General features: G+C 55.5%; 1 protein-coding gene across 6 annotated transcripts in view; it reads left to right on the top strand.

Moving 5' to 3' along the window:
* The window catches only part of SNX29 (sorting nexin 29), a 413,174-nt gene extending 407,714 nt beyond the window's left edge, over nt 1-5,460 (top strand). For all 6 annotated transcript variants that reach the window (XM_036411104.2, XM_036411105.2, XM_045571684.1 and 3 more), the window contains one exon: nt 962-5,460. In XM_036411104.2, coding sequence (XP_036266997.1) covers nt 962-1,091 — 130 coding nt within the window. In that variant the 3' untranslated portion in view covers nt 1,092-5,460. The remainder of the gene's footprint in view (nt 1-961) is intronic.
* The last annotated feature ends 7,475 nt before the right edge of the window (nt 5,461-12,935 follow it).

Here is a 12,935-nt window from a genome sequence, read left to right as displayed (position 1 = left end):
CGCCTCGTCCTGGCCGCCCAGAACTACGATGTCAGCTGTGAGAGCTGCTGCATGGCACCTCACGTCGTTTTTACCCACGTGTGCACTTTTTACGCCTTTTCCTCCACATGAATCCACGGCTCTTTTCCCATGGGATACACCACGCCTCCCGGGCCAGGCGGGAACACGGACAGCCTATGCGGTGTCCTAACATCACCACTCTGTGTGTTCCGTTTCCCCATCTCCACCTCGCACGTGTTCCTGGAGAAATACTGTGTTTTCCCTTCCCCGTCTCATGACAGGGTCCTGACCACGTGCCCAGGTCACGCACAGGCCAGCGATCTCTTGAGAACCATGCAGCTCCCTCTCTCGGTCTGCCACTGAGGACGCCCTGTAACCCAGGTCCTCAAACGCTGCTTCTCTCTCCTCTACAATCCACTCTCTGGTCTTTTCTGAGGCTCCAGCCCGACCACCCGGAGAGGAGGCCCGGACCCCCACTTTGTTTTAGCCGAATCCTCATCGCATCTCTGCGGGCAGGTCAGCAGATGCGCTCCTCTGTGGCGTCCTCACCCCCGCTCTGCGTAACCAGTATCAGTGACCCCCTTATTCCACGCTGGCATCTGCCCCGACTGCCCTCTGAGGATGAATCCTGCAGCCTCCCGTGTCTGTGCGGCACCTCTCGTGTCTGCAGTGTGTTCAACGCCTTCTCTTCTACTGGAGCGTGCCTTTGCGGAGCAATGAAAGTGCGGGGAGGCGGGTGTGGGAGGGGTGAAGGCTATGGCTGGTCCCTTCTCTCACAGCCAGAGCTGGTGGCCCCACAGCTGTGCTGGTGCTTTGGAAGGGAAAGTGTACGTGCCAGTGTGGACTCTCAGTGTCTCCATGTTGCATCACCAGCCAGCTGGGAGCAGCTGTCCATGAGCCCCGCTCCGGAGCCCGGTCCCTGCGTTCGGAGCCCACTTCTCCGCTCTCCCCTCTCTTACAGAGACGCCGCCCCGCCCGGGGAGCCGCTGAGCAAGAGCAGCCGGCCCAGGGCGGCCTCCCGCTTCCCCAAGCTGTCCCGCAGCCAGCCCAGGGAGACGCGCAACGTGGAGCCCCAGAGCGGTGACCTCTGACCTCCGTGGACGCCCAGGCTCAGCTTCCGTGCTGCGCTGCTGCCTCCCGGCCTCCTGCCCCAGTCCGGCCACGGCAGCCGGACCTGCCACCTGGAGTGACGGCCACACGCACCGGTGACCTGAGAGCACACCTTCCCACCGGCCGCACGGCACCGATTAAACTGGTCAGACGTGGACACGTGGGCACTCTCCCCGGTCTGCCCAGCAGCCAGGCCTCCTTTCCTCCCTTCAGGGGCCGGCGGACGGGCCAGGCGGGCTTGGAGCCCCGGTTCCCTCAGAAGCTGCCTCTGGCTTTTCCTGCCGGGAGCAGTAATGACTGTTACTCCTCTTTTTCTAACTGCCTGCTGCCGCCTATGGCCAGTGGGCGGGTTCCTTTCCATTTCACTCTCCCCAGTAGCTGTTGGACTGACCCCTTGTCAGCGCCCCATGGCCAGCCTCCGCTCTGCGGCCTCTCCCACAGGGACCCCGGGCCTGCATGCGAAGGAGCCCGTGGGTAACGCTGAACTGTGGCTCCCAGGGCCTGGCTGCTGGGAGGAGCGGGCCCAGGAGACCCAAGGGCCTGATCCACAGGCACCTTCTCAGGTTCGGGGGACCTCACCCACCCAGCCAGCCAGCCATCGGTGGCAACCTGGTGCCCCCACGGTGGAGATACCAAGGCTGCCCGGTGAGAGACGCGGTTCTGCAGAGGCTCTGAGGCCCTCGGCCTACAGACCTGGCCCCATGGCTCGTGTGAACTGGGACACGTGTCCACCTGGAACAGATCATGGTCATTCCCTAAGACAGACTCGAGGGCACTCTCTGCCGCCACGTGCTCGCAGGGGAGCAGGACCCTGTGCCCCTGGACGGATAAAGGGGAGAGCGTGGCCTCACCCAGCTTCCCCCTCAGACCTCCAGGGCCAGGGCGCCAGCTGCACATAGCCATGGACGTGCCTCTCCCCTGGGCACGGGCACTGGGATGTGGAGGCCGCATTTCTGGGAGACACTAGGAAGCAGAGGTGAGGCTGTGACAGTGCACGGGGATGAGGGAAACCGGGGACGGATCATAGGGAACCGGATGACGACGTGTGAAGGACGGCAGTGGAGCTAACCACCTCCGTGTCCCAGAGCCCTCAGCTCCACCCAGACCTCGGCCCAGGTGGGCTGTCCCGGAGGAAACCCTGTGCAGGCATTCCGGGCGCCACCATGGACTGGAGAGCCACCTCCTATGGCAGCCCTGCACAGCCACAGGCCTGAATCCCTTCTGAGGGGACAGCCAGCTGGGCCGAGGGCCTGCTGTTCTCGGGCTGCGGCAGAGTGAGTGGCAGGGACCCTGTGGTCAGCTCGGGATGAGAGGACCCGAGAGATGCTGTGTCCAGAGAGTCAGCATCTCCTTCGTTTCAACTCCCAGCCCCACTGCGCCCTGGCCAAAATGGGCAGGATGCCTCGCTCCCTCTGCCCCGCACCCCACTGTCTGCTCCACCTCCGTCCTCGTGACGCAGCCAAGAGACCGTCCAGCACTGCTGTCCGGACAGCGGGGCCTGCTCCCGACGCCTCTCCTCCCGGTCGTGTTAGATACAGAATGGAGCGCCCACCTCAGCGGCCTTTGCCAGCGCCTGCCCCGAAACATGTCCAGTGTGAACCTCCAGGAGCCCCTCAGCCTGTATTCACACAGGAGGAACCTGCCTCCCATCTTCCGAAGCGGAATCATTCGTGGAAAACGCGCCCCGCTCCCCCACTGGTTGTAAAAGCACATTCCTGGGGCTGCGCAGAACTTGCTCTTTGCACCCTGTTTCGTGATCATGCAGAAACCCTGAAATCACCTTTCACGTACAGACCACCCCTAGTTTTAGCTCAGATATGCATGTGACATGCGCATCACAGCAACTCCTCAAAGCCTTAACTTTGGAAACATGGAATGTTCTGCAGTGATTCAGTCCATTCGGCTGCTCAACAGACCCTGGCCCTGCTGTGCATGTGGGAGGAGCGGCTTCCTGTTCCCAGAGCAGGACAGACCCTGGGCCCAGCCAGGTGCACAGATGCCTTCCCCTCGGGACTTCTGCCCTTCAACCTGGGTCCAGTCCTGAGGGCCGGCCGCCGGCCTCCCTGCGCACCCCTCACCCCATGATCATCACGGAAAGGACAGCCTGCAGTGGGCTCAGCCTGGCGGCTCCCACTTAGCATCCATGCCCGGCACATGGCTCCCATGAGGAGCAGGCAGCCCCTTGCAGCGCACCGAGCCACAGTGAGAATGGCCCAGCGTTTGTCCAGTTGGGCCCTGGGGGAGGAGGTGGATCTCCTTTAATACCCAACAGCTGGGCACATTGGGGTCACCCAGTTACAAAAGGGGTTACCCGATTGAGTAGTGAAGACAAGATGTCATCGTGTGAAACCTAGCAGGAGGTGCTAACAGCGAGAGCAGGGGATGTGGGCGTGACCTAATCACTGCACTCAGCTCTGCCCGGCTGGGAGCTTATTAAGACGAGTCCTTCATAACCACTGGAACTTACCAAGGAGGCAGGTTGTGTGTTGTGCCTGTAACACAACAGAGGCAATCAACACTGTTCACATCATAGGATCGATAACACCATTGTCACCGATGTGAGAGGACACAGGACACAGGCGCACTGCCTGCCCACCCACCAGCCAGGTGACGAGATGAAGCACTGCCTGCTTCCCAGCACCGGCTGTGGCTGGCCAGCTGGTGGCCTCCTTTCTCTCTTGGTATCACATGAGGAAGTTTGCCCACCTGAACACCGGGCCACAGTTCCCAGCCTCAGCCCACCCCACCTGCTTGTGAGAGCAGCCCAGAGGTGCCCGCTGCCCCTCACCTGGGGTCAGGCCTATTCTCTGGGTCCCAGCAGGGCTTGCTAACCAGTCCCTCTTCCTTCCTTCTGGCTCCTCTGCACCAGCCCAGCGTCCTCACCTTGGCAGCGTATAACTGACGGTAAAGAACAGGCTGGCTTTCAGCCTCGCCCTGAGGATGGGCGGGCCCCACCTGCCTGAGAAGGGCCCTGCCAGGGCCCCGCCTGCCAGCACAGCCCAGCGAAGGCGTATCCTGGGTGGGCACCCCTCCTGTCCGGACCTCTCCCTGGCGGTTCCTTTGGGACGTAGTGCGCACTAGATGGCTCCCCAGCCTGCAGGCCGGGCCTGGCAGAGGCCTTCCCCGGGCAGCGTCTGCTTCTGAGCAAGGGGTTCGCAGCGATCATGTTTCAAATTTTGTGCATTGTTTCATTAAAGCTAACATTAAATATTTGCTGTTCGGATTAGCTTCTGTGCTATTTTTGCACAATTGTAGCACTGTATATTTTATCTCAGATTTCTGTGCCAAAAGTTCGTTTTCATGTCTCTGTAGCACGCGGTCTTGATTATGTTTCTAAGCTAAAACGTCAGCTCCGGGATTGACAGGCATGAGGGTGGAGGCCGACCAGCCCGAGCTCTGGAACCCCCTGCTCAGCCCGCAGTCCTTCTGCTTCCGCCAGGACAGTGCCAGTGAACTCTCCCGACTTCAGTCACAGAGCCCCAAGGCCATGCGGAGTGGCTTCCCACTGACCCAGTCAGCTTCTTCAGGAAAAAACCTGATTTCTTTAAACGGTGCCTGGACAACCATCCACGGTAGAGCATGCTGGAGTTGTCAGCATTTCGATGTCCAGGGGTCAGTTCTACAGCCCGTGAACATGTTTCCATGGAAACTGGAAAGCCACTAGCTGACCTGTCCAGGCTGCCACCTGCCCACGAGTCTGCTCAGGCCACCTCTGGCCACGTGAGCTGTGGAGGGAGAGGCCACGTTCACCCAGAGACCAGACAGGAGGTGCCACTGCAGAGACGGGGCTGGGACGCGGGAGGAGAGCAGAGTGCTGACCACTCGGACATGAGCCCGGGGACCCGGCTTTCCGGGGGTGAGGGGCGGAGCTGACTAGGGCTTCTGTTCTCTGGATTCATCCTGACCATCTTCACCTCTGCAGCCTTCGCTCCACCCCCTGCACAGCTGCTCAGTAAGCACTGCTTGACTCATCAGATACTGACTTCAGGGAGGAGGGGCTGTGGGTCAGGAGCCACGTCCACCGTGGGAGGCCTCAGCCTGGCGGAGTCCCCTTGGCTGGGCCCCCGGATGGTGGTCAGGGATAACGTGGCCACGATGTGGAGTCTGGGCCACGGTCTGTGCCCCAGGCCTGGACGTGGGCCGGGTCGCGCTGAAACGTGTAGTATTATCGTAACTACCCTGTTATGTTAAGGTTTACATGATAGAATTTTTAAACAAATGTGTTTAATTTTCTAAAATCTCTTGTATTACCATTTTCTTTTGGAATAAGCTGTGGAAATTTTGTTACAATCTGGAGGAGATCCAGCTCTTTACAATGGCAAATAAAAACGGTGACATTTTATACATTAAGCACTCAGTCATGGCCTCTGTCTCTTCGCCTCCTTCCCTTCCCACAGCGCGAGGGGAGGGGCTTGTGTGTTATAAACAGACACCTCTGGAAGCCACTCACCAGGTGACACAATGCCCGGGGGACAGGATTTGATGGGGATGAACACAGTTTAATTTGAAGTGAAGCAAAGTTTCACGTGATGCATTAGGCAGAGCTGTCCAAGCTGGACAGAGAAATACTGGTAAATCCACAGAGAAAAACCCTCATTACAGGTTCCTTCTCACTCCAAAACAGGCAGTCATTGGGCACCGACTGTATATCAGGCATCGTGCCCGCACTGGGCATGCGGCAGTGACCAAGACAGAAAAGACGCCTGCCGTCTGTGCACTCGCCCAGGACAATAAGATGATTCCCCCCAAAATGTCAGCCATCCGGACCCTCACGGACCACAGGCAGTGCCAGGAAGGACTCCAGTGAGCGGGATGGGCAGGAAGAATGGGGCCCAGGCGGTCTCACCCTCAGCCCTGCGGACACGTGGGCGGGGCACCTGCCGCCATTGCACTGAGGGGCGCGGGGGTCACAGCATCCCTGGCCGCCTCCCACTAGATGAAGCCAGAAATGTCTCCAGAGAGGCCCCGGGTTCCCCCATGAGGTGGTCCCCAGTGAAGACGAGTTGGCAGAAGTGACTGGCAGTTAAGCTGTGACCTGCAGAATGAAAAAGAAATGCTACACCCTCCCTCCATCCCCCACACCCCAAAAAATGACCTTGGCTTAAAAATTCATACTGAACAGCAAGGGACTTAACTTTTTAACCTAATTATGGAAACTGAGGAGAAGAAACATTCTCAGCTGAGAGCCCAGGTGTGAGGCAGTCTAATACCACCGAACCCGGCAGGGTCTGACCAGGGCTTCATGGAGGGGGTCGGCACAGGCCGAGCCCAGCCTGCCGCAGGGCAAACGCTGCGTTTAGGGGTGTGTGTGTGGCCAGCCTCCCGTTTACCTAACCCCAGGCCACCACTGAGAAGCAGGCCCTTGAGCAGACGAGGGAACTGTGCACCGATGTGTGCCGCCTGAAGCCCCCAGCCTGGGTGTGACAGCCCATTGTCTGGGCCACAGCCTAGTCTGTCCACCCCCTCAGCTCTCCTCGTGAAGCCTCAGCTCCCACACAGCTTTCCCCAATCCGGGGACCTGCTCCCCAAGCTCTCCCAGGTACAGACTGTCTTCTTGTCCTCCCCTAATCCACATTGTAACTCTCGTTTCCCTGTTTTAAACCACTCTGCCTCCTTAGAAACTCAATTCCTCTGAAGTTCATACACCTGCCTGTAACCCCTCTGCCCCTGTGGACCTGTGAGCTGCTTCTCCTTTCTCACCAGGGTCGGCACCCTCTTCCCAAGGGTCAGCGCGCTGCTGCCTGAGGGAGGGCACCCCTCTCCTCGAGGGTCGGTGCCCCCACTGGCCTCCTCCTGCTGGTCTCACTTCTCTGAGCCCTTCTCTCCGAGGCTGTTACTTTGTTAATATAGCACCTTTAGGTGCCTTTTAAATGTATTTTTATTGATTCAAAAGAGGAAGGGAGAGGGAGAGAGATAGAAACATCAATGATGAGAAAGAATCATTGACCCACTGCCTCCTGCACACCCTACACTGGGGATCTACCCTGCACCTTGACATGTGCCTTCACAGGGATTTGAACTGTGAGCTCCTGGCAAACAGGTCGACACTCAACCACTGAGTCACACCAGCCGGGATGGAGGCTGTTTCCTGGAGCCACGTGAGCCTCTTCCAGGTGAGGGCAGCAATCCCTGCGCCTCTGAAGGCCTGGCGTCAGCTCCCCTCTGCCCCGTCGCTGTCCTTACAGTGCATGGCAGCAATGCTTCCAATTCATCAAGACCTTCATCTGTCAGTGAACGCACACACCTGCCCTACCCTATTTGGCTCAGTGGATAGAGTGCTGGCTTGCAAAATGAAGAGTCCCACGTTCGATTCTGGTCAAGGGCACATGCCTGGGTTGTGGGCTCAGTCCCCAGTAGGGGGTGCGCAGGGGGCAGCCGATCAATGATTCTCATCATTGATGTTTTCATCTCTCTCCCCCTTTCCCTTCTTCTCTGAAATCAATAAAAATATAAATACAGCACTGAAGTCTCCCAGTGTGACAAAACTAAAAAGAAAAAAAAGGGGGGGGGGGGGAATAACCTAAAAATATATAAAAATATAAGACACATACACCTGTCCTCACCCTCTTTCCCAGCACTGGACACCAGGGCTCCTCCCAACGCCCTGAGCCCCTGTCCCGCCTTCACACCTGCTTGACACAAACCCAGCCCTGTCAAAGCCCAGCCACATAACTTAGGAGATCGGTGCAGTTAGAAGAACTTTTAGTTGATGTCTGTGCTCAATGATAAAGATGGGAATTTGTGACGTCAACCACTGACTGGAGTAGGAACAGCTGTAGGAGCAGTGTCTGTTAGGATGATAAACTCAGACACTCAGCACGGACAGGACATTAGGTGTAATCCCCGTGGCAATCACAAGGGAAGCAATGCCCATCAATGGTACAGACAATGCATACAGACAACGGATTCAGCCATCTGCAACGCAATGGGCCCAGAGCTTTTGTGTAGAGTGAACTAAGACAGACAGAAAAAACAATGCCACATGATTTCACTTATATGTGGAATCTAAAAACAAAATTAATGAACAAACAAAACATGAACAAAGTCACAGATACAGAGAATAAATTGATGGTTGCTCGATGGGAGGGAGTTGGGGAATGACAATAAAAGGAACAGGGTTAAGAAGTACAAGTTGCCAGTTATAAAAAGCAGGCATCTATATACAGTACGCCCCTAGGTTACATCGGAGATCCATTCCTACAGTGTGGTGTAACGCAATTTTCACCGTAAGAACCCACCTACACAAGCACCTACGTCCTTCACATGGAGCACATACACAGCAGTAATGAAGTGAAACAGTAAAATAAAAGATAACAATTCCTGACCTTTTCTTGTGGTAAATCCTATCTAATAAAAGAGTAATATGCAAATTGACCATCACTCTAAGTCACAAGATGGCCACCCCATGTGGTCAAAGATGGCTGCCCCCATGTGGACACAAGATGGCTGCCACAAGATGGCCAGCAAGGGAGGGCAGTTGTGGGCAGTTAGGGGTGAAGCCAGCAGAGGAGGACAGTTGGGGGTGACCAGGCTGACAGAGGAGGGCAGTTGAGGGAGAACAGGCCTACAGGGGAGGGCATTTTGGGGGGACCAGGTCTGCAGGAGAGGGCAGTTGGGGTGACCAGGCTGCAGGGGAGGGCAGTTGGGGTGACCAGGCTGCAGGGGAGGGCAGTCGGGGTGACCAGGCCTGCAGGGGAGGGCAGTTGTGGGTGATCAGGCAAGCAGGGAGGGCAGTTAGGGGTGAGCAGGCTGGCAGAGGAGGGAAGTTGTGGAGGACCAGGCCTGCATGGGAGAGAAGTTGGGGGGGGGCCAAGCTTACAGTAGAGAACAGTGGAGAGGACCCAGGCCTTGAGGGAAGGTCAGTTGGGGGAAACCAGGACAGCAGGAGGGGCCAGTTTGCGGAGACCAGGCCTGCAGGGGAGGGCAGTTAGGGGGGTGGGGGGAGTGGACCAGGCATTCATGGGAGAGCAGTTGGGGGGGACAAGGCATGCAAGGGAGAGCAGTTGGGGGAGGGGGGGAGAACTAGGCCTGCAGTGGAAGACAGTTGGGGGGGGGGCAGGCCTTCAAGGAAGGGCAGTTGGGAGGACCAGGCCTGCAGGGGAGGACAGTTGGGGAGGATCAGGACAGGAGGGGAGGACAGTTGGGGAGGACCAGGACAGTAGGGAGGGCAGTTTGAGGAGACCAGGCCAGTAAGGGAGGACAGTTGGGGGGAGGGGGGGGACTTGGGCCTTCAGAGGAAGGCAGTTGGTGGTGGGGGGTACCAGGCCTGCAGGGGAGAACAGTTGGTGGGAATCCAGGCCTGCAGGGGAGGGCAGTTAGGGGGGAACCAGGCCAGCAGAGGAGGACAGTTGGGGGATGGGGTGGGGGAACCAGGCCTGCAGGGGACAGCAGTTAGGGGCAATTGGGCCAGCAGGGGAGTGGTTAGGGGGTAATCAGGCTGGCAGGCAAAAGCAGTTAGGGGCAATCATGCAGAGGCAGGCCAGTGGTTGGGAGCCAGCAGCTCTGGATTGTGAGAGGGATGTCCTACTGCCCGTTTAGGCCTGATCCTGGTGGGTCACCCCCTCAAGGGATCCTAGATGGGAGAGGGTGAAGGCTGAGCTGAGGAACACCCCCCCTCCCATGCATGAATTCCATGCACCAGGCCTCTAGTAAATAATAAAAAACATAAAGAACATATGTACATATGTCAAAATGACAGAACTTTTTTTAAAATATAAATAAATGGGAGAATGCACCATAACCACAAAATGATGTACATCAAATCCGACATAACCTGAGGACTGTCTGTATATAAAAGCCTAATCAATCGAATGATGAAAGACTAGTCGTTATGATGTGCACTGACCACCAGGGGCCAGACGCTCAATGCAGGAGCTGCCCCCTGGTGGTCAGTGTGCTCCCACAGCCAATCTCCCATAGCCAGCCAACCTTCTGCAGTCCCTCCCCCAGGCCAGCCAGCCCCATTCGACCCCTATTGGGACTGGGTGAGCTGGCCCCAATTGGCCCCAATTGCTGGTCAGGCCAACAGACCCCACCCATGCACAAATTCGTGTACCGAGCCTCTAATGTGGATATAAAGCACTAGATTAGGGGTGCTGAAATGAGGTGGGACACGCAGAGGGAAGGCATGTGAGACTCAAGCCAGGAGCACCAGGGACTGAGAGCGGCCACCAAGAGCTGGAAGAGGGAGGAAGGATTCTCCCCACAACCTTCAGGAGGAGCTCTGCCAACACTTTGACTTGGGACTTGTAGCCTCTAAATTGTTAGAGAATAAATATCTGGGGGGAGAGGGCATTGTTTTGTTTTTTATTGATATCAGAGAGGAAGAGGGAGAGGAGAGAGAGAAGCATCAATTACAAGAGGGAATCATCAGTCGGCTGCCTCCTGCATGCCCACCACCGGGGATGGAGCCCACAACCCGGGCATGTGCTCTGACCAGAAATTGAACTGTGACCTCCTGGTTCATAGGTCGCTGCTCCACCACTGCGCCACACTTGCCAGGCAAATTTTTGCTATTTTAAGCCACCAAGTTTGTGGTAACTTGTTATAGCACCTCCAGGAAAAACACTCTAAATCCATGCACTCTCCACCACCTGCCCAGGGACCACCAGCCTCACCTGGAGCCTCCCAACACCCTGCCAGCTGTCTCCATCTGTCCCTCAACACAGGTGCACACACACACACACACACACACACAGTTACATACACACACATACATACACACACACTTAAACATAGTATATTGAATCATGTAGCATGTGTTCGTTGTATCTGGCTTCTTGTGCACGCATACTCAGAGTCATCATGTGTTGTGTCTATCAATAATGTATCCTCTTTTACTGCTGACTCGTCCCACTGGACCAAAGAACGTTTTAAAAGCACAATCAGATCATGTCAACTTCGTGCTTAAAACTCACCCACTCTCCCGAGGGCTTAGGCTGAAACACGACCTCTGACGTGGCCACGGGCCTCATGTGGCTTGAACTCAGCGGCCTGCGCTGTGGCCTCCATCCCTCCTCACACAGGACTAACTCATCGCTCCCGGGCCATCGGTGTAAAACACCCACCTCACATACCCACCCCCGTTCTTGTTTACTCCTCACTGTGTTCCTGTTTACGCACCTGTGATTGGTCCACCTCTTGCCCTTCGAGCTCGGGGGGCCAGGACTTGGCCTCCCTTACCGGTGCGCCTCAGCCCGTGTGACATCCCTGAATGGACTGCAAGGTCAGCTGCAGGCTGTGCTTTTTGTGTTACTCAGCGGACCTCTCAGTGACAGCCAGCCCCTTCTAAGATGTTTACCATTAGGCGTGGCCATGGAGTGTGGAAGGAAGCAATATGTGTGTTTCCGTATGGAAGCTTGAAAGGCTGGCACACAATTCGCCTTCCCATCCCTCTGCCCACGGTGCCCAAGCAAGTTCATATTGAGAAAGGCCTTCTCCGGCCAGAGCAACAGGGCAATTCCAATGACTAAAGCCCTCTGTGGACTTATAGTAAACACATTATAAACAACAAACTGCTGCTGTACAAAGACAGTGACTTCAGGGGATATTTATTACCACAGCATCACCTTTCCTATCCTGACGCAGACAGTCCTCTTCTCGGATGCACTCTCCATATTCCTCTCCTCCACTCTCCTTGAACCCCTCGGATCTGGCCTTTGCCCAGCCACTTAGGACATTTCTGGTCAAGATGGCAGAATAGGTAAACACTGCTCATTTCCTCCCACAACTACGTAAAAAATACCACTGAATTATACCACTGTCCTCTAGAACCGCCAACACAGACACCTCTGTCTTCCTGACAAGACAGCCCCAAGCAGGGCACAGTGGTGGCTGATCTTGACTTCCAGAGCATCTCCCAAGAGACTCCAAAAACAACACACCTGCTGGCTGGCTTCCGACCACACTAGGGCACCACCCAAACCAGCTCTCAAATGGCATGCCGGAAGGGCTGACTCCACTGGCACTGGAGCCCCACTAAAGCAACTCTCCTCCCTTGGGTCAGGTGCCAAACAACAGCTTACCCACTGCAGTCATGGCCAGTCCTCACAGCCAGTCAGGCTGAGGGTAAACAACACTCACCACTGTTGTGCCAACAACAATCAAGGCTCAACTACAACAGAAGGTAACACAACCCACACAAGGGAAACCCCTGGAGCAACCAGCTCGGGTGACCAAGGAGACTGTGCCCTGGGCATAATAGGACATCTGCTATACAGACCACTCTGCCAAGACCAGGAGACATACCAGGTCCATGCAATGCATAGAAGCAGACACAGGGAGGGAAACAAAATAAGGAGAAAAACAAGCATGTCCCAAATGAAAGAATACAACAAACTCCAGATAAATGAAATGAAATGGAGACAAGAAATCTGCCAGATGCAGAGCTCAAAATACCGATTACAGGGGAACTTAGGGGAAGAATAGATAAAATTTGTGAGAACTCCAACATAGGAAACATAAGAATGGTGATAGAAAACAAAGGACATAGAAAACAAAGAATCAGAAATTAAGGATACAATAACAAATGAAGCATAGATTAAAGGAAGTCAGGAGCAGATTAGATGAAACAGAGAATCAAATCAGTGATCTAGAAGGCAAAGTAGAGAAACTGTCCAATTGAAACAGCATAAAGAGAAAACAAATATAAAAAAAATGAAAATAGTTTAAGAAACCTCTGGACAGAATCAAGCATACCAACATTAGTGTCATAGGTACCAGAGGAAAAAAAATACAGAGGACTGAAAAGCATTTGAATAATGATTGCTACCTTCCCTAACCTGGTGAAGGAAATAGCCATACAAGTATAGGAAATGCAGAGTCTC

This window comes from Pipistrellus kuhlii, unplaced genomic scaffold (assembly GCF_014108245.1).
Source record: "Pipistrellus kuhlii isolate mPipKuh1 unplaced genomic scaffold, mPipKuh1.p scaffold_m20_p_4, whole genome shotgun sequence".
In the NCBI taxonomy this organism is placed as follows: domain Eukaryota; kingdom Metazoa; phylum Chordata; class Mammalia; order Chiroptera; family Vespertilionidae; genus Pipistrellus; species Pipistrellus kuhlii.
This window is presented reverse-complemented; position numbering and strand designations above follow the sequence as displayed.